Here is an 18697-nt window from a genome sequence, read left to right on the forward strand (position 1 = left end):
AATTACTCTTTTAGAGAACTCAAAATTGACTTATCGAGATGTCAAATAAATACCAAGTTTGTCCAAACGGTGGACTGAATTAATTCCAACTTTTATTTCAATAAGTTCAAAATAAAATTAGAATAAATTTTCCAAAAGTATTTTACCAAAATAATTTATTAAACTAAATTATTTCAGTTCTGAGTTATTGATAAGTCAAAAATTATACTTGTAGAGAACTCCGTGAATTAACACTACTAGAGAACTCTACAAAGACTTATCGATAAGGCATATTAAGCCTATCGAGAAGTCACTCGAGAAGTCAGTAATTGACTTATCGAGGACTCACTCGAGAAGTCCTAAAATGACTTGTCGAGAAGTCAATATGACTTATCGAGAACTCAGTTCTATATATACTTTTGGTTTTTATAATTATGCCTTGTGTTAATTTTACATATTGAGAATGTAAATTAACAACTGAGCAGTTTACTTAAAATTTGAAAAATTAAAAGTTCAATTTAAATTTGAAAAACAAATATGCACAGACTTCTGAAATATTTATAATTCATATTTCAGTTAATTTCCAATTAAATCAAATTAATATTGATTTACTGGAGATTAATCTGCTGCAAAACATTTGCTGAGTTCTTGCCTTAGGATGAAGAATTAAGCATTCCAATTTCACCTAAAAGTCTAGTGAAAGTTGTTTCATCCAAAGGTTTAGTAAAAGTGTAAACAAATTATTTTTCTGTTGGTACAAAAATTAGTTCAATGCTACGATTTGTAGCATGTTCTCTAATAAAATGATACCTAACATCAATGTGCTTTGTCCTAGAATGATTAACTGGATTAACTACTATAGATATAGCACTAGTATTGTCACACATAATATGAATTTTGTGTAACACTAGGCCATAATCCATTATTCGATTTCTAATCCTAAGCACTTGAGCACAACAACTTCCTGCATCTATGTATTCAGCTTCAGCTATAGAAGTTGATACAGATTGTTATTTCTTTCTTTACCAGGATACAAGTCTTTGTCCAAGAAATTGACAGCTTCCACTGGTACTCTTTCTGTCAACCCTACATCCATTAAAATCTGCATCTGTGTAACCAACAGCTTAAAAACCAGTTCCCTTAGGATACCATAATCCCAAGTTTGGAGTTTCCTTCAAGTATCTGAAAATCCTCTTCACAACCATCAAATGTCATTCTTTTGGATTGGCTTGAAATCTTGCACATAGACATGTTGCAAAAATGATGTCTGGTCTACTTGCTGTTAAATAAAGCAATGATCCAATTATCCCTCTATAGCTTGAGATATCTATACTCTTGCCCTTTTTATCTTCATCCAACTTTGTTGCAGTAGACATAGGTGTAGATGCAGGTGAACAATCAACCATTCCAAACTTTTTCAATAGATCCTTGACATATTTAGTTTGGTTGATGAAGATACCATCACTTCATTGATTGACTTGAAGTCCAAGAAAGTAACTCAGTTCCCCCATCATATTCACTTTGCATAAGCTTGGAGAATCTTTGGAAAAGCTTCTCATTATCATCCACATAAATCTGAACTAGGATCATGTCTTCACCATGTTTCTTGTAGAAGAGAGTCTTGTCTATGGTTCCTCTAGTAAAACCATACTTCAGTAGGAAATCTGTTAGTGTGTTATACCAAGCTCTAGGCGCCTGTTTTAGTCCATATAGAGCCTTGAATAACTTGTACACAAAATTTGGAAATTTTGGATCTTCAAAGCCAGGTGGATGTTGCATATAAACTTCTTCTAGCTCACCATTCAGAAAGGCACTTTTGACATCCATTTGATACACTTTGAAGTTTGAATGTGCATCAAATGCTAGGAAAATTCTTATAGCTTCAAGTCTTGCAACTGGAGCAAAAGTTTGATCATAATCAATTCCTTCTTCTTGTGAGTAGCCTTTTGCAACCAACCTTGCTTTGTTTCTCGGTAACTATACCATTTTCATCCATCTTATTCCTGAACACCCATTTTGTTCCAATAATACTTCTATTTTTTGGTGCAGGAACAAATTACCAGACTTTACTTCTTTCAAACTGATTCAGTTCTTCCTGCATGACAGATATCCAGTCAGGATCCAGAAGAGCTTCATCAATTTTCTTAGGTACTACTTGAGACATAAAACATGCATGTAGGCACTCATTAGCAGTTGTACTCCTACTCCTCACACCAGCAGTAGGATTATCAATAATTGCATCTCTAGTATGACTCCTATCCCACTTCCTTGTATGCGTTTGTTGACTTGTGCCTTCATTATTTTCTTCATTATTGGTATGACTGCTGGATCCTTCTTCTCTTTCTCCCCCAGAGTTTGTGCTCTCAAATTCAGGTGTTTGAGATGAGTTTCCATTTTCATGATTTTCCTGTTGAGTAGTCTCTTCATTTAATATCTATTGTGCATCAACTTCATATTCTCCATCAGAGTCACTATCAATATTGAGGTTTTCAAATGTCAGGGCTTCAGCTTCATTATCATCAAGGCATTTCAAGCCTGGACATTTGTCATCATCAAAGGTCACATCTGTGCTCTCCATAATCTTCTTTTGATTAATCACATAAACTTTTTAGGTTGTTCTTTCCAATGAATATCCCAGAAAAATTGCTTCAAAAACCTTTGAGTCAAATTTTCCCACATATTCAGAGTTTTCTTTCAAAATGTAGCACTTGCTTCCAAACACATGAAAATGCTTTGTAGTAGGCTTTCTCTTAGACATGATTGAGTAGGGTGACTTTCCATGTGCCTTGTTAATGAGATATCTGTTCTGAGTGTAACATGCAGTGTTAACAGCCTTTTCCCAGGAACTTGTTGGCAACTTGGCATCTTGCAGCATTGTCCTGGTAGCTTCAACCAATGTTCTATTCTTTCTCTCAACTACTCCATTTTGTTGAGGTGTCCTGGCAGCTGAGAATTCTTGAATAATGCCTTTGCCTTTGCAGAATTCACTTAATATAGCATTTCTGAATTTTGTTCCATTGTCACTTCTCAATCTTTTCACACAATTATAATCTTCAGCCTGTTTTTCTATCTTATTGATGTGCTCAATTATGATGTGTGGAGTTTCATCTTTAGAGTACATGAACTCCACCCAAGTGTATCTTGGGAAATCATCCACCAACACAAGTGCATATTTATTCCTTGAAATTGATAAGACATTCACTGGCCCAAATAAGTCCATGTGAATAAGTTGTAAGGGTGCACTTATAGAATTTACAGTTTTTGACTTGTGACTAGATCTTTTTATTTTTCCTTTCTGACAAGCTTTACACACTTCAACTTGAGCAAATTCCAGTTTGGGCATGTCTCTTACTAACTCCTTTTTGACTAAGGTGTTAATTTCCTTGAAATTCAAGTGAGACAGCTTCTTATGCCATAACTTGCTTTGTTCTTTTGATGCCTTGGTATAGAAGCAGAAAATACCATCCTTATTTGTTGAATCCAAGTCTGCAACAAACAAGCTTCCTTTCATTGCTCCTTTCAGAGCAACTTCACTAGTTTTCTTGCTGGTAAAAGTGCATTCTTCTTTGTTGAATAGAACTTCAAAACCTTTATCTGTAATTTGGCTAACACTGAGAAGATTCACTTCAAGACCAACTACTAGTGCTACATCATCAATGACAACATTTTCAGAAACAATCTTGCCATATCCCATTATAAATCCTTTGTTGTTATCTCCAAAGGTCACCAATGGGCCAGCTTTCTCCTCAAACTGTGATAGCAGGCCTTATCACCTGTCATATGTCCGGAACATCCACTTTCAATGATCCATATGACTTTCTTCACTTTGCCCTGCACAGAATGAGATTTTAGTTGTGTTTAGTGACCCAAGCAGTGTTGGGTACTTTCTTCTTGTTAACTGATTTGGCAGAAGTAGAGTGAATTATTTTAGATAAAATAGAGTTCAATGATTGTTGTGAAATTTCCCTTTCTGATGTAGACTCAATTTTTATTTCTTTAAGGTCTACTCTCAGTTTGTGGTAACTTTTCATCACTTTCAAGTTGCAAGGGATGCAGTCAAACTTATCACAGAATGCGTAGGGATCATTTAAATCTGTTTCATTGTATTTACAAGCTCCTTCAGTTGGCTTACTAACAACCTTTTTACAAAGGTGAGTTATATGATTAGGAGAGCCACATCTTTCACACTTCACTCTAGGAGCATCTGCAACATAAGCCAGATTATTGCTTTTATTTATCCCTATTTTCCTATTTCTATTTTTCTTCTTCTTTCTTACATCTTCAATCTTTATTCCTTTGACAGGAGTCTTGGTACTTTAATTGTTCATAAGATTTTCTTCAGCCTTAAAAGATTGAGTTGAGTTTGTATTTTTCTTTTCATTATCCTCATATGCAATTTCTTGCTTGATAATTAATTCTTCTTCACTGAAGTCTACTTCACAAGCCTTGAACACAGGTGACTCAACCTTTTTCAGCATTGTTGGAACATTTTCATTCTCTGTTGCTTTTCCTTTGTCCCTTATATTTTTCTTTTTGTTGTTTAAGGCATCATAATCAAGACCAATAGAAATGTTTGCACATGGTTTGTTTTTGACTTATCGATATCTCTGAGTTCTCTAGTAGACTTAAACTTATCGATAACTCAGAGTTCTCTAATGAATGTAGACTTGTCGATAACTCTGAGTTCTCTAGTGAAGAAATGACTTGTCGATATCTCCAATCTTCACTTCTTCAATTTGGCTTGTCGATATCTCTGGTAGCTTTCCTGACTTCTCGATAAGCCATTATGGAGTTCTCGAATGACTTCTCTATAATATTAAATCTGTGACTTGTAGAGATCTTGACTTAGAATATTTTTCTCCAAACAAATTTATTCAACTCCAAGCTTCTTTAAGATTCTTTCGAGGCATGATCTTCTTGATCTTCTTCCAGATAGAATCCTTAGGCTTGATACCGTTTCAGGAAAAAGACTCCAGTCTGCTCCTTTGACATTTTTAAAGACTTTAAATGTTACAAGTATAAAATACAGATTAAGATAGCAACACAACTTACTTAGGGTTGGCCCCAAGCTTAGCTGATTACCAAAAATAACATTTCATTAATATCCTCCTTAGATCAGATGTCCATTTGCTTACTTCATACTTTGATCAGGGACACTAATGATATTGTTATCTCCAATGATCTTTGACATCATCACTTATATTTTACATTTTGTTACAGAAACAAGTTATGTGCGAAGTAAATTTAACCAAGTTGCAACAACAACTTGGTACAATATATTTTGCTCAAACTGCCCTACAAAGATTAAATATGAAAGCCCCCAACTGAAATGCAAAAACTGTAGCCGTCTAATACCATATCCCAGAAGAAGGTGAACTAACTACAAACCTATTATTATCTTTTAAAACTTGGTTCAATGCTATAAAATTTTATTCATGGAGTTACATAACAGCTTCAATGTTAAGACTCAAGGCTCCGACGGAAGTTGCTCGTTGGATATTATATTTCTCGAAGATGAAGTTTTCATATTATTAGATAAGACAGTTGACGATCTATACTCACCAGAATCCGAGGTAGGAAAACTTTCATAATATGAATTACGTCTTATGAGCATCATAATGTTGTCATACTTCATACTTAAATAAGTATATTTTCGGGCAAGTGGAGTCCATTATTTTCCAGACATTCTGAAGCAGTTGGTCAAGCAAAGATATATTATCACAATATGCGTTGGAAAAAATAACATTATCAACTCTTCCTTGGCATATGAGGAAATTCAAGTGGAAGCCCGCATATAGTCGGTTGGAGATTTGACCCCTTCTCAGAAATATTACTTCACCGATCCTATGTCTATTACAAAAGTAAGGGTATAAGGTACATTTGCCTCTATATCCAACTTACAATACTCCTTTACTTATGATCATTGTGTAATTTACAGGGTTCCAATAGTTCAGAACCTGACTTCTCCACACCGAAACTTGCAAGGTCGACAAACACAAAGACAAGAGCAAGAAAAGGAATTGAACCGTTACCGTTAGATATCCCCTTGCAACAAGGACATTCGGCTTCGGTAAATTATTTACATTTCTGAACTTCTTCAAGCTTAGTCAGAGGATATAAAACATACTTATTCAAATCATAATCCGTTTTCCATTCTTGCAGAAGAAAAAGGCCAAGTAAACGCACTGTTAGTAAAACCAAACGGATGATGGACCTTGAAGTTTTCGGCTTTTGTTCGTAACAAAGTATTGTAATGAAGTGCAGCTATTATATAACAATATTGAATGTTTTCTTTAATATTTTGATTTTTGCAAAGTTGTTGAATATGTGGACGAAAATTATCAATTGAGTTAACAACTACGAATTTTCAGAACCCATAAACATTCAAAATAGACCCAACACGAATGAAGCCTTCATTTACTAAAATTGCATAATACGTAACCACTCATTTAACTATCTTCTAACAACATAATAACAACAAAATATATATTAAAGGTTAAGGAAAACACATACCATTACAAAAATTAATATAAAGTAAAGATATTATAAAATTAAAAACAAAAATCAGCTATGGTGTCAAATCAGAATTTATGAAATGTAATGGTTGTTGGGATAGTGGTACACCTAATAAACTAGATCACGCCCACATCTCCCGCAGGTATAGTACCATTTTAACTGACTAAGTTTATTCATATTTCCTTTTGCCCATGTTGAAAACAAAGTTTGAAGAACTCAGTAAACTGACAAAGGATAAATTCAACTGGATGATAAAAGTTAGGATCTTACGGTTATGGAGAGGAGTAAGTCAAACAGGAGAAATTTCTAAAGGCATTAACCTACTTCTGCTTGACCAAAAGGTATATACTTTACTTAATAATTGATTTAATTTTTGGGTACTCATATTCATACTTATATTCATACCATCCTCTCCCAGAATGACAGAATCTATGCATTCATTCTGGAACTATGTGTAGAATCTTTAGAAGACTAGTTCACTGTCGGAACTATTTGCATCATCAAAAACTTTATAGTTCAAGACTACAAACTGGAGGGCAAGTTCAGATGTCTAAGGAAAGATGTACAGTTAATTTCTCAACAGAAACAACGATTCAACAAGTAGACGATGATGACCGAACTTTTGCGAAGAACGCTTTTGATAGCGAACTGAAAGGAATGAGTAAACAAACTACTCACTTGGCAGGTTACCACCAAATTCTTTACACCTCAATCAAATACCATTTGCATATCTCACATTTAATTTATTTACTTCCTTCTATATTGCGTAGACGTCGTTGGAATAAATAAATTCAGAGAAATAATTTCTGATTTAGTTAATAGACACGGTCATGCTAAAAAATAGTCTAAGTTCACTATAACCGATGGAAGGTAATAGTACCTTATTACTTTGGACTCAGTTCGTTACATTTCATTGAATTAAAACTAATGTTCTTACATAAATTTAATGACCTGCACTTCCGGACTATTAATTCTAAATCAAAACTAAAATAAAATACAATTTACTAATACGAAAATCTATTACAAAGGTGTCTATTACAAAAGCGCAGCTAACGAAAGCCCAAAATTTAATATACTCCAATCCTAAGTCCTCGAACTCCAATGATTTCCAACTCGAATCTTATACGAAACCTGAAATATAAAAGGGGTGAGCTACAAAGCCCAACAAGTACAAATTGACTAACTATTTAACCGGAAAACAATGGGTGTTTTTAATAAAACAAATTTTCTCAAAACAATAGTAATTTTGTAAAAACAATTTCTAAAATAAATCCAACCCGAAGTTTTATATTTTAAAATTCAGAATTTAAAACAGAATATAGCAGATTTTTATAACAGATAAAACATAACGAAATGATAATTCTTATAAATACCACAGTCTTGATCTACGGCCATACTTTGCCAGTAGCCGGCATCTTATTCTTATTCTTATTCTCGTATACCACACTTTGCCAGTGGTCGGCATCTAAAGTTCAATAATTACGCGCCCTTAATAGGTATCTAAAGTTGCACACTCGTGCGCCTACTAAGGGTATCTAAGGCTAGTTCCGGAACTATAGCGTAAATTACGAAGTAGAGACTGGGTTTCAAAAGATTCTCGTATCTTATTTCTTATACAATTCGAAACAGAATTCTTGTATCTTATACGAAATTTGAAAATCAGAGTATCAAAACTTTTCCGAATATAAAAGCAAGTCAAAAAGTACTTACCCCAAAGACTGACCAGATCTGAATATAGCTTTTTTGACCCTCTAAACGACATTATCTTGAAAAACACGAAACCCGAAAGTTGAAGATAACGAAAAGAACTCTCCGAAAAGTCCAGAATCACTGAATTCTGACTTACGATGAATTTTCTACGAATTTTACAAGACTGCTGATTTATGTGAATAAAACCCTACGAATTTTATTAATTAAGGCGAGGAAGAAGAATAGGGTGTATCTATAACGATACAAAACCCTATATCTTAACCTACAAGTTATCCATATTAGAATTGGATCCAAATTTTAGGCTCATTAGTCTAATTCAATTTTAAATCCTAGTCCTTGTCTAATTTTAATCCTTTTTATTCTATTATTCAATTAATAATCTAATTCTAAAAATTACGGGATATTACAATAAACCTCAAGCTCCAACATCAAGGTCACATTCTGGGACCAATATGATACTTAATTTCTATAAATACTCCGACCAATTCAATTCTTTCTCATAGAAATTCATTTGCTATGAAATAATGCAATGTTTTGACATCACAAAACAGAGGAAGTATATTTAACTAGCGTTGCAGCAACTGAATGCTTCGTCAACATGAACCACTATAGTTTTAAACATCTCCAGAAAAAGTAAGTTACATTCAAGGTTATTATCTATGAAAATAAAAGAGTTATTACTGGAATTACATATAATTCCTTGTAGGTTAAGCAATCCTGAATTTGTCAAGCAAATAATTGACAAACCTAAACGTCACCAAACTGAACTTATCAGGGTGTCGGACATAACCAACCTAGGGGCCAAGTATATTCAGGTAAATTACTTCCTCTTATTTGTTTGAACGATGTACTGAGAATAACATCGTCCCATTCGTTTTATAGACTAAAGTCCTTGCTCATGTCACAATACGTTATGTGGACGCAAAAGAGAATTGGTACTCAGTGGTGTGTACCAGTTGCACAAAGAAGGTAGTATACAATGATGAGGAATGGTTTTGCAACAGTTACAATTGCACAAAACCTTACCCAGAGAAGAACTATTTGTTCTCTTACCATTTTTTATCCTCAAAGCATAGAGAGTGGCCACTATAGTTATTGGATTTCATGTCTGAAACAAGTTCAACATTTCAGTTGTGGCGTCACACGAATCAGGTGGCATTGAGATTGTCCCAGGAGATCAACAGATTAGAACCATTTTAGGAAAAAAGGGTTGCACAAGTCATAAAACAGGTAAAACACTTACTATACTTTGAATAACACTAACAACCTGGAAAGTGTTTAACCTTTAAGAATGTTTTAAAACACCAACTGCACTCACTCTGCTTTCCGTAATTTTCCATCATTGTATTATATTTTTGGTGGAATAGGTGATATGTGAAGTAAAAAATTTATATTATAGAAGTCATCCCCTAACAAAATTAAGTAAATCAACCTTTGGGTTATCAAGAATGATCGCGATTATATAACTGGGTGACTAACAATCTACCTCGTAGGAAAAGAAAATTTATTTTCTCATATCAAAACCAAATTTCTTTCAAATATTAAGCCCGTAGCGGGCTCCAATACTAGTATCTCATATTAAATAATTTTTTCAAATTTAAACATAAAATTTTTTCTTTAAAAAAAGTAATTGTTATTCAATCATTCAGTCCTGTCCATTATTCAAACATAAAGTTCATTATTAGAACTCGATTTTATATGTAAAACGTTGTAAAATATTATTTACCAAAGGCAAACAAATTTACAGAATTTTATATAAAGTGATTATGAATTAGTTTCTACAAATCCATAATTGGGCTAGCCCAACTTCTTTGGAAACAATCTAAGTGCTTTATCTAGCCCAACAGGTTTCCAAACATTTCAAGTTCATCAAATCCCAAACCGTTAAAACACCCCTAGACATCTCTCAGCCGTCAGATCACATTTCTAAGCTCCTATATATAGCGAGAAAAATAAACAAACATCTTCACCTCCTCTTTCAATCATGGCTACTCAATTGAGCAAAAAAAGAAAAGTAATTTCAAGTAACTGTAATTGCATTTCTAATTTTAAATATTTTAATGTGTTTCGAAATTCGAATTATGATTACGAATTAAATTTATTGTGTGTTGGTTGTTTATAGTTTATTGCTGACGGAGTATTTTTCGCTGAATTAAACGAAGTATTGACACGTGAGCTTGCTGAAGATGGATACTCTGGCGTTGAGATCAGAGTTACCCCGATGCGGACTGACATCATCATTCGTGCCACCCGCACTCAGAATGTTTTCGGTAATCTACGTTATCGAAATGAAAACAATTAAAATGTTACGTACATTAGGACCTCGATAAAGTAATACTCGATAAATTAATAATTTTGATAAACTGATACCTTTTCTGGTATAAAGTACATTGTATTATTAACTTTCCCGGTATTTATAGAAATGCCTATAAATTTATGTACAATGTAACCTTGATAAATTAGTTCTCGAATAATCTTGATAAACGGTTGTACTATTATATTCATCCTAATTACATAAATGCCTATAAGTTTTATGTACATTATGACCTTGATAAAATAATACTCGATAAATTAATAATCTCGATAAACTGATACATTTTCTCGTAATAGATACACTGTAGTATTATTAACTTTAGTAATATTGATGAACTACTCTTATATTTTGTCGTCATTGTAACGTTAACCTTGATAAATAGGATCTCGATAAATTGATAGTAACAATTAACTACTTCAATAATTTCTCTCCGTTCCTGCATAATATATCTTCGTTTCTACGTAATATATATACACTGTGTTTTTAACCTTGATGAGGAAATGATCATGATAAAATAGTGAAATTTGGTTGTGAAAAGGTTATTTTTATTGTTGTTTGTGTATATGGATGATTGATTTGCAAGTGTGATTCGTCTGTTTTATTTGATTTGGAAAATGTAGGTAAGAAAGGAAGAAGGATTAGAGAGGTGACATCTTTAGTACAGAAGAGATTTAAGTTTCCGGAGAATAGTGTGGAGCTGTATGCTGAGAAGGTTAATAATAGGGGACTTTGTGCTATTGCTCAGGCTGAATCACTTCGTTATAAGCTTCTCGGGGGACTTGCTGTTCGTAGGTAACAAAAGATTAAAACACTGCTTAATTTTGTGAATTATCATTAATTTTGATATACTTGAGTAATTGTTTCTATGTGTATAATGTGTGAATTTCTCTGTTTCTTGCATATTCTAAATTAGCATATTACTAGATTTTGTATAAGAGCTATTTTGAGCTTCTCTTCATTATATCTCTTACACCTCACATGATTTGTTGTGTAAGATTTATCTTGTAACAACTTGAGTCTGTTGCGGTCTACTGATATCTTCTACTTTTTTTTAGATATTTGTCATTTTGGGATTAGTATAGTTTTTCCACATTCATTTTGCCTCCATTTACATTTGAATGTATAGAGAATACTCGGTGGGGGTGATACCAAGTTTTAATTTTTTGATATTCTGGGAGTCAAAGGTCAATGTGCTTTCATTCTTAAATGTTTATCTGCTTTGTGGTCAAAGGTATCCTTCATGGCAGGCATGCCCGTAGCCTGGTGACAATAAGATAATATTGCTGCTTAGCTGGTTAGAACTTAGAAATGCCCCATGAAATTTGATAAGTTTATTTTATGTGGATGTAGTTTGCTATGTGCAATTTTTAATACTTTCATGTAAGTTGACACTTATATGATGCAGCAAGTATCATAGGAAATGAAGAAACGAATCCATCTGTTATATTGTTAATATATCAAAGACTTCTTATATTGTGTTTATACATAATGTTCATTCGTCACTTACACAGCAGATTGGTGTATTCTGTACCGAATTTGTGTCTGAAGGTGCCGAAATTAAGTGCAGTCCCCATGTAATAATCATCCCCATGAAATACATTAGTTTCCATTCAGTAACTATAGAGAGGGTAATTGACTGGGGATTTACAACTCATGTTAATCTTACTTTCGTCTTCACTTCAAAGATCTACTTGTCTGTTTCCAAAATCTCCAAGACTACATGTTTTTTTCATCCAACACCAACATGTATCGTTGTTTGTATGTGTGTGGAAGTTGATAAATTAGATAATGCTTGCTTTTTCTATTTGCAGTTATATTTTTTTTGTCAGGTCTACATATCTATTATTAGTTTTTTTGTAAATCCTGCTTTTCTCTTCATAATTTTTTTAATCAGGATGATTTGAATTGTGACATAACAATAGTATGTTCTGGAATCCAGTTTTCTATTTTATCACAAGACCCTCTTTAGTACTTTGTGATTGTGTTCTTATGTTCATTTGACTGGCATAAACCCCTTAGGCCCTTAATTTAATTAAAGTAGCAAGTGTTGCAATAGATTCCATAGTGTGGCAATATGATAGCCAAACAAATTATTCTAACAGTCAAAGCCGACTTTAATACATGTTTGTATCCTATATTTCACTAGAGTGTCTTTCATATTTAAACATTGAAGTTCTTAAAAATAGGCTCTTTTACAGTTGCACGCATCATATGACATATATGTCTATTTTCTTTCATCTCAAATGCATTTCATGGAAAAACATTACTTTTCTTTTTCTGATTGGGTATGTTTAGCTATTTTGATTGTGAATAAGCAATGGTGTATTGTTTTGTTTCTCCTGCAGTATGTAACTTATGTAGATACTCTCTCTTTTTGTTTCTCCTGCAGTATGTAACTTATGTAGATACTCTCTCTAGTTAACAATACAATTACGCTGTAATGTAATACTTGGTAAGTTAATTTTTCAGGGCTTGCTATGGTGTGCTACGATTCATCATGGAGAGTGGTGCAAAGAGCTGTGAGGTGTGCCTTTAAACTTATTGTTGTTGATGTATTGTTCCTTGGCAATATGCCAATGATGTTTCCTACTTCTCTTTGACAGGTAATTGTTAGTGGAAAGTTGAGGGCTCAGCGTGCGAAATCCATGAAGTTCAAGGATGGTTACATGATTTCTTCTGGTCATCCAGTCAAGGAGTATATCGATTCGGCTGTTAGACACGTGCTTCTCAGACAGGTTTGTTTTTGTTGACGTCTCTCCCTTGTCAATTTGACTTGTGCCAGTTTAAACTGACAACATTTTACATGTTGAGTTTCTAAAGTTGGTATACTTGGAATCAAGGTTAAGATCATGTTGGCGTGGGATCCCAAAGGAAAGCAGGGTCCTATGACACCTCTTCCTGATCTTGTTAGCATTCATCCGCCCAAGGAGGACGAAGTGATCAGACCATCTACTGCTACAACTTTGTTGCCACTGACTGCTGATATTGATATGGGTGTCGCTCCTATCCCTTCCCAACTCCCGATTGCTTAAATTACAGAGATGTTAGCAAAGCTTTTGATGCTTTCTTTTAATATAGTGTTTGGCATAACAGAGTCAGTGTCACTAGATGGGATCAATCATTTTAACATAATTAGGATTACATGTATCTTTAAAATAGAAAAAAAAAATTAGTCCCCGGAGGCTGGAACCCGGATTTTTTAAATATTTTTTTTTAATAAATTAAAAATTAAATTTATTATATGTTCTTAATAGCTATTTAAAATTTTAATTAATCCACTATTAATAAAACTACAATTCAAAATTATTAATCCAATATTATAGATATGTTAATAACTTCTAACTTAGTCATTTGTTTTTGCTATGCTTTTAGTCATAAACAGTGTAAAATGAATAATAATTTGGTCAAAAAATTTTAGAAGTTACTAATTAATTTATTAAAGCATGCAAACTGATTTGAACATTGCTGTTGAAATGCCTCAGTTTATGTTTCTCTGTTATTCTTAGGGTTTAAACATCGCTGGACCCTGTCCTGTTCAAATCTTTTCTTGATTAGTTAATGACCAGACACCCATACCATTGATTTGAACCCTTCAACTTGAAGGGATGGGCATATTGCTTTGCCGCTGGGCATTCTGATTTCTGCATATAGTGCCCAAAGTTTATATCACTTGATACAATTCTAAGATTAGTTCTATTCTAGTATATCTATGCTTATGAAATTAACTCTGACCTAAAAATGAACAATATAGAAACTGAGGTGGTAATATTGGGCAAACACGAGATCCGTTTTCAAGAATCCTTCCTTGTTAGTCGATACGATACAAATCAGTTTTATATATGGAGTGAATCCTTCCTTAGCAGTCTATACGATACAAATCAGTTTTAATATGGTTTTTGGAACCAAATCAAAGTTGTCCAGAGAGATGTCTAAACATCAAACATGGCGCCTCCTACCCAAAAAAGCAGTACCTTTTGCAAACAAAACCAGAGACTTCCAAGAGATGTAGTTTGTCTGCGTGCTTATTGTTTTCTATGCATTGGTGCTAAGACAAAGACTATGGATATCGGTAATCTGTACATGCTCAGTTTCTTTAATAATCATCATCGTCCTTATAGATGAAAAGGCAAGATCTGTTAGTTGTTCGGGTTTATGATGATAAGATTCTTCAACAACAAAATGCAGAAACAATAGAATGGAAGCAATACTATATCCGAGACTTTTATTGAAGTTTTCCAGGAGTGCAGTTTGGGTTGGTTATGTTTTTATGTATATCTTGTTTATCTGGATAAATTTTATCTCAAACAAACCCACCCTACCTTATAAATCAAGTTTAAATCTCTCAAGCCTTATCTTTACTTGATTTATCTTTTTCAAACTTCTAACAGATTAGTTTCTCTAGTGTTCATTCAAATATTTTCAAAACAAACTTATCTTCGAATCTTATTCATCTTATCTTTTATTTGAAAATAAATCTGTTAGAACTTTTCACTAATAAATACAACTCATTGTTTCAGATTTATAACTAATGCTTTCACGTTAATCTTTCATTATCTGAAAACTTCTTCTTGTTCTATACCCGAGATATATATCCAGTAAACAAGAAGCTTTAGTTTGAGTTGTAAACTTTCATATTATATTCTTGTATTTGAAAGACGTATTATATCACTTATCCCGGGTTGTGGGAGTTTGATTACAACAGGATGGCCAAGTAGCTTTGTGCTAGGTAGCTGTGTGCTAGGGAAAGGGTTCTTTCAAGTGGACCAAGTTTGTAATCAAGGAAAGTTTGTAAGTACTTTGTTTTAAGTGGATATAATACATTTTCTATGCTAGTTGGCATTGGGACTTGGATGTAGGCCATAGACTAGGTGTAGGGGCCGAACCAAGTGAAAACTTCTGGTGTTTTTACTTTTCAGTTTTTCAGTTTTTCAGTTTTTCAGCATTCTGCATTTCTTATTTCAGCATTTTACTTTCTGCAGTTGATTGAGACTGTCCCATTCATTGTCTCATTTGTAAAGGGACTGTTCCATTTGCATAAGAGACTGTCCCATTTGCCTTGACAGTTAGAATATAATATTATCTATCGAGCCATCGAATTTTAATTGGTATCAGAGCAGGTGCATTTAATTCTCTTTTTAGTGTTTATTTTGCAAGCGATCCATGGCTCAACCAGATAGGTATTCAAACAATTATCCACCACTGTTTCATGGTGCTGAAAACTCCAATGACTGGAAGTTCCGGATGAAAATCTTCCTCCAGCGTGATGCATTCGAATGGGATGCTGTAGAAAACGGTTTTACAACTCCTATGAAAGAAGGGAAACCTAAATCTCTCAAGGATCTTTCTCCTGAAGAAGTGAATGCAATGAACTCCAATGCTAAAGCTATGAACTCACTTCTCAATGGCATGGTGGCTACAAAATTAAGAAAAGTATCAGCATGTACTACTGTCAAGCAGATCCGGGATACGATCAAAGTCAGCCACGAAGGCACGTCTAAGGTACGTGAAGTAAAATTAAGTATGCTCATGAGTGACTATGAAGGTTTCAGGTTGGAAAGAGATGAAAGCGTTCGAGATGCTCAAGGGAGGTTTCTGACATTGATGAACTCTATCTCACTTCTGGAAAGGATCTTTCCTCAATCTGAGATCAATAGGAAAATCCTCAGAGCAATGCCAAAGAAGTTTGCTCCAAAGGTTACCATTCTGCAGGATTCAACACTGCTTTCGACTATGGATACTCTAACACTGTCCAGTGAATTGGAAGAATTCGAAAATCAGCTACGTAGATATGATGAAGAAGATGAAGCTCCTCGTAAGAAAACTCTTGCACTTAATGCAGATGCAGACGAGTCTCCTGATGATTCTGATGAAGAGATTGCTCTTCTAACAAAGAAGTTTCATAAATTTCTTGCCAAATGGAATGCCTCCAAACGACCTATGAAGTCACAGTTTCCAAAGAAGGACTTCAAATCTAATCCGAGCAAGGAGATTATAACAAATCAAAGCAAGGATACTTGTTTTGAGTGTGGAAAGAAAGGGCACTTCAAAAAGGACTACTACTAGCTGAAGAACAAAAAGAAGGAATTAATTACTTGGAGTGATGATGAAACTGACGTGGAGATCGATTCAGACGATGAAGTTGCTCAACTTTGTTTTGCAGGACTCGAGGACAACTCCAGTGACAATGATGAGGTACAGAATATAAAGTATAATTCAAATATATCTTCATCTATTTTAAATTTGCAGGTCCAGGTTAAGAAGTTAAAAGAAAAGAATGCTTATTTAAAACAAGCATTAAGTGAAGTTCTTAGTGAAATGGATGACCCCATGAAGGAAGAAGCCTTAGTTGCTGAGAACAAATCCTTTCTTGAAAGGGTTTCAAAACTTACTGAAGAAAATCTATATCTCAAAAATGAGATTGAGATGAAAGATGTATGCCTTGAAGCCTTGAAGAAAGAGTCAATCTCTGTTGATCCAGAAACCGTTAAAGAAGACAGTGCTCCTGATCCCCTGGTTCCTGAATTAAAGCAGAAAGTTGAACAACTTGAAAATGATTTAGCTAAATGTTTCCATGGAGAAGGAACTTTGAATGCTCTTCTTGGTGAACAAAAATCGTCTCTTGATAAAGGAGGTTTAGGATGTGAATCAATCAAGAAACGTGTATTTCAAGGAGGATACAAGCGAGCTCCTATGAAATATAAAATGCCTTATGAGAAATGTCGAGATTGTGGCAAAGTTGGTCACCCTACATCTGAATCTAGATTATGTGGTATCAAGGGCCACTCCTCTAACTCATCTTATAAATCGTCTGCTAGATATAAATCTGCTAATAATTCTGTTAATATTATTCAGATGTGGATTAAGAAATCTGATAGACATTTATATAAAATTTGTGATGCTAACCAACCAGGACCCAAGGTTAATTGGGTACCTAAGAGATAAAGAAATTTTTGCAGGTTTGCTTGAAGGTCCATGTTCCGCGAAATAAATGGATCATCGACAGTGGTTGTTCACGACACATGACAGGTGATAAATCCAAGTTTCTATCTCTAGTTGCCAAGGAAGGTGGCTTAGTTACTCTTGGAGATTCAAACACCGTCAGAATTATTGGAAAAGGTACCATTGGTAATGACAGGTTTGCTATTTCTAATGTTTGTTTAGTTGATGGTTTGAAATACAATCTCATTAGTGTAAGTCAACTTACTGATGCTGGTCATAAGGTTAAGTTCGATAAAGATGTATGTTATATTGGTACTCAGACTAACGAGTTTGCTTTAGTTGCCAAAAGGAAAGGAAATATTTTCGTGTTAGATTTTGATGAACAGCAGGAGGAAATATGTCTTGCTACTGTTCAAGATCGGCAGAATCTTTGGCATCGACGTCTAGGTCATGTTCACATGGATCTTCTTCAGAAGATATCTTCTCATGATCTGGTTCGAGGTCTACCAAAGCTGAAGTACAAGAAAACAGAACCTTGTACAACTTGCCAACTTGAAAAATAGGTGAAAACTTCTTTTATTGCTAAGAATAAAGTATCGACTTCTGTTCCTTTGCAGCTTCTTCATCTAGATCTTTTTGGTCCAGAAAGGTATGTAAGTTTGGGAGGTAAGAATTATGCTTTTGTTATAGTTGATGATTATTCTCGTTTTACTTGGGTATTATTTTTACGAACTAAGGATGAAGCTTTTGTTGAGTTTAAGGATCTTGTTACTAACCTTGAGACTAAGTATTCATTTAAGCTCAAGACTATCCGTAGTGACCATAGGGGTGAACTCGAGAAGGATTTCATAACCTTCTGCAAATCAAGAGGAATCACTCATGAATTCTCAGCTCCTCGAACTCCTCAGCAGAACGGAGTAGTAGAACGTAAGAACAGAACTTTACAGGAAACTGCCAGAACTCTACTGCATGAAAGTAAGCTTCCAAGAAAATTTTGGGCTGAAGCGGAACACACTTCCTGTTATGTTTTAAATAGAGTACTTATTCATCCTATTTTGCTTAAAACTCCGTATGAATTGCTTAAGAATAGGACTCCTAACATTAGTTATTTTCGAGTATTTGGTTCCAAGTGTTTTATTTTAGATACTCAGAATAATCGAGGCAAGTTCGATGCAAAATCTACGGAAGGAATTTTCTTGGGATATTCTACTACAAGCAAAGCTTATCGTGTTTATAATT

At 34.1% G+C, this 18697-nt stretch overlaps 1 protein-coding gene and 1 pseudogene across 1 annotated transcript; one reads left to right on the forward strand and one right to left on the reverse strand.

Moving 5' to 3' along the window:
- Positions 1-18697, reverse strand: part of LOC141691403 (uncharacterized) — a 508513-nt pseudogene that overhangs the window by 219398 nt on the left and 270418 nt on the right.
- On the forward strand, positions 5415-13759 carry LOC141689552 (small ribosomal subunit protein uS3y-like). The gene is made up of 7 exons (XM_074493895.1): positions 5415-5552; positions 5918-6049; positions 10328-10475; positions 11140-11311; positions 12989-13043; positions 13123-13254; positions 13360-13759. The coding sequence occupies exons 1-7, from the start codon at positions 5415-5417 to the stop codon at positions 13549-13551; spliced, it is 969 nt and encodes a 322-aa protein (XP_074349996.1). The 3' UTR covers positions 13552-13759.

This window comes from Apium graveolens, chromosome 10 (genome assembly GCF_009905375.1).
Source record: "Apium graveolens cultivar Ventura chromosome 10, ASM990537v1, whole genome shotgun sequence".
Lineage (NCBI taxonomy): Eukaryota > Viridiplantae > Streptophyta > Magnoliopsida > Apiales > Apiaceae > Apium > Apium graveolens.

Excerpts from the sequence above, each read along its gene's own strand:
- LOC141689552 (XM_074493895.1), top strand. The coding sequence starts at position 5,415 with ATGGAGTTACATAACAGCTTCAATGTTAAGACTCAAGGCTCCGACGGA. Across the intron at positions 6,050-10,327 it reads AACAAGGACATTCGGCTTCG|TTTATTGCTGACGGAGTATT; the intron begins GTAAATTATTTA and ends GGTTGTTTATAG. Across the intron at positions 13,255-13,359 it reads GACACGTGCTTCTCAGACAG|GTTAAGATCATGTTGGCGTG; the intron begins GTTTGTTTTTGT and ends CTTGGAATCAAG.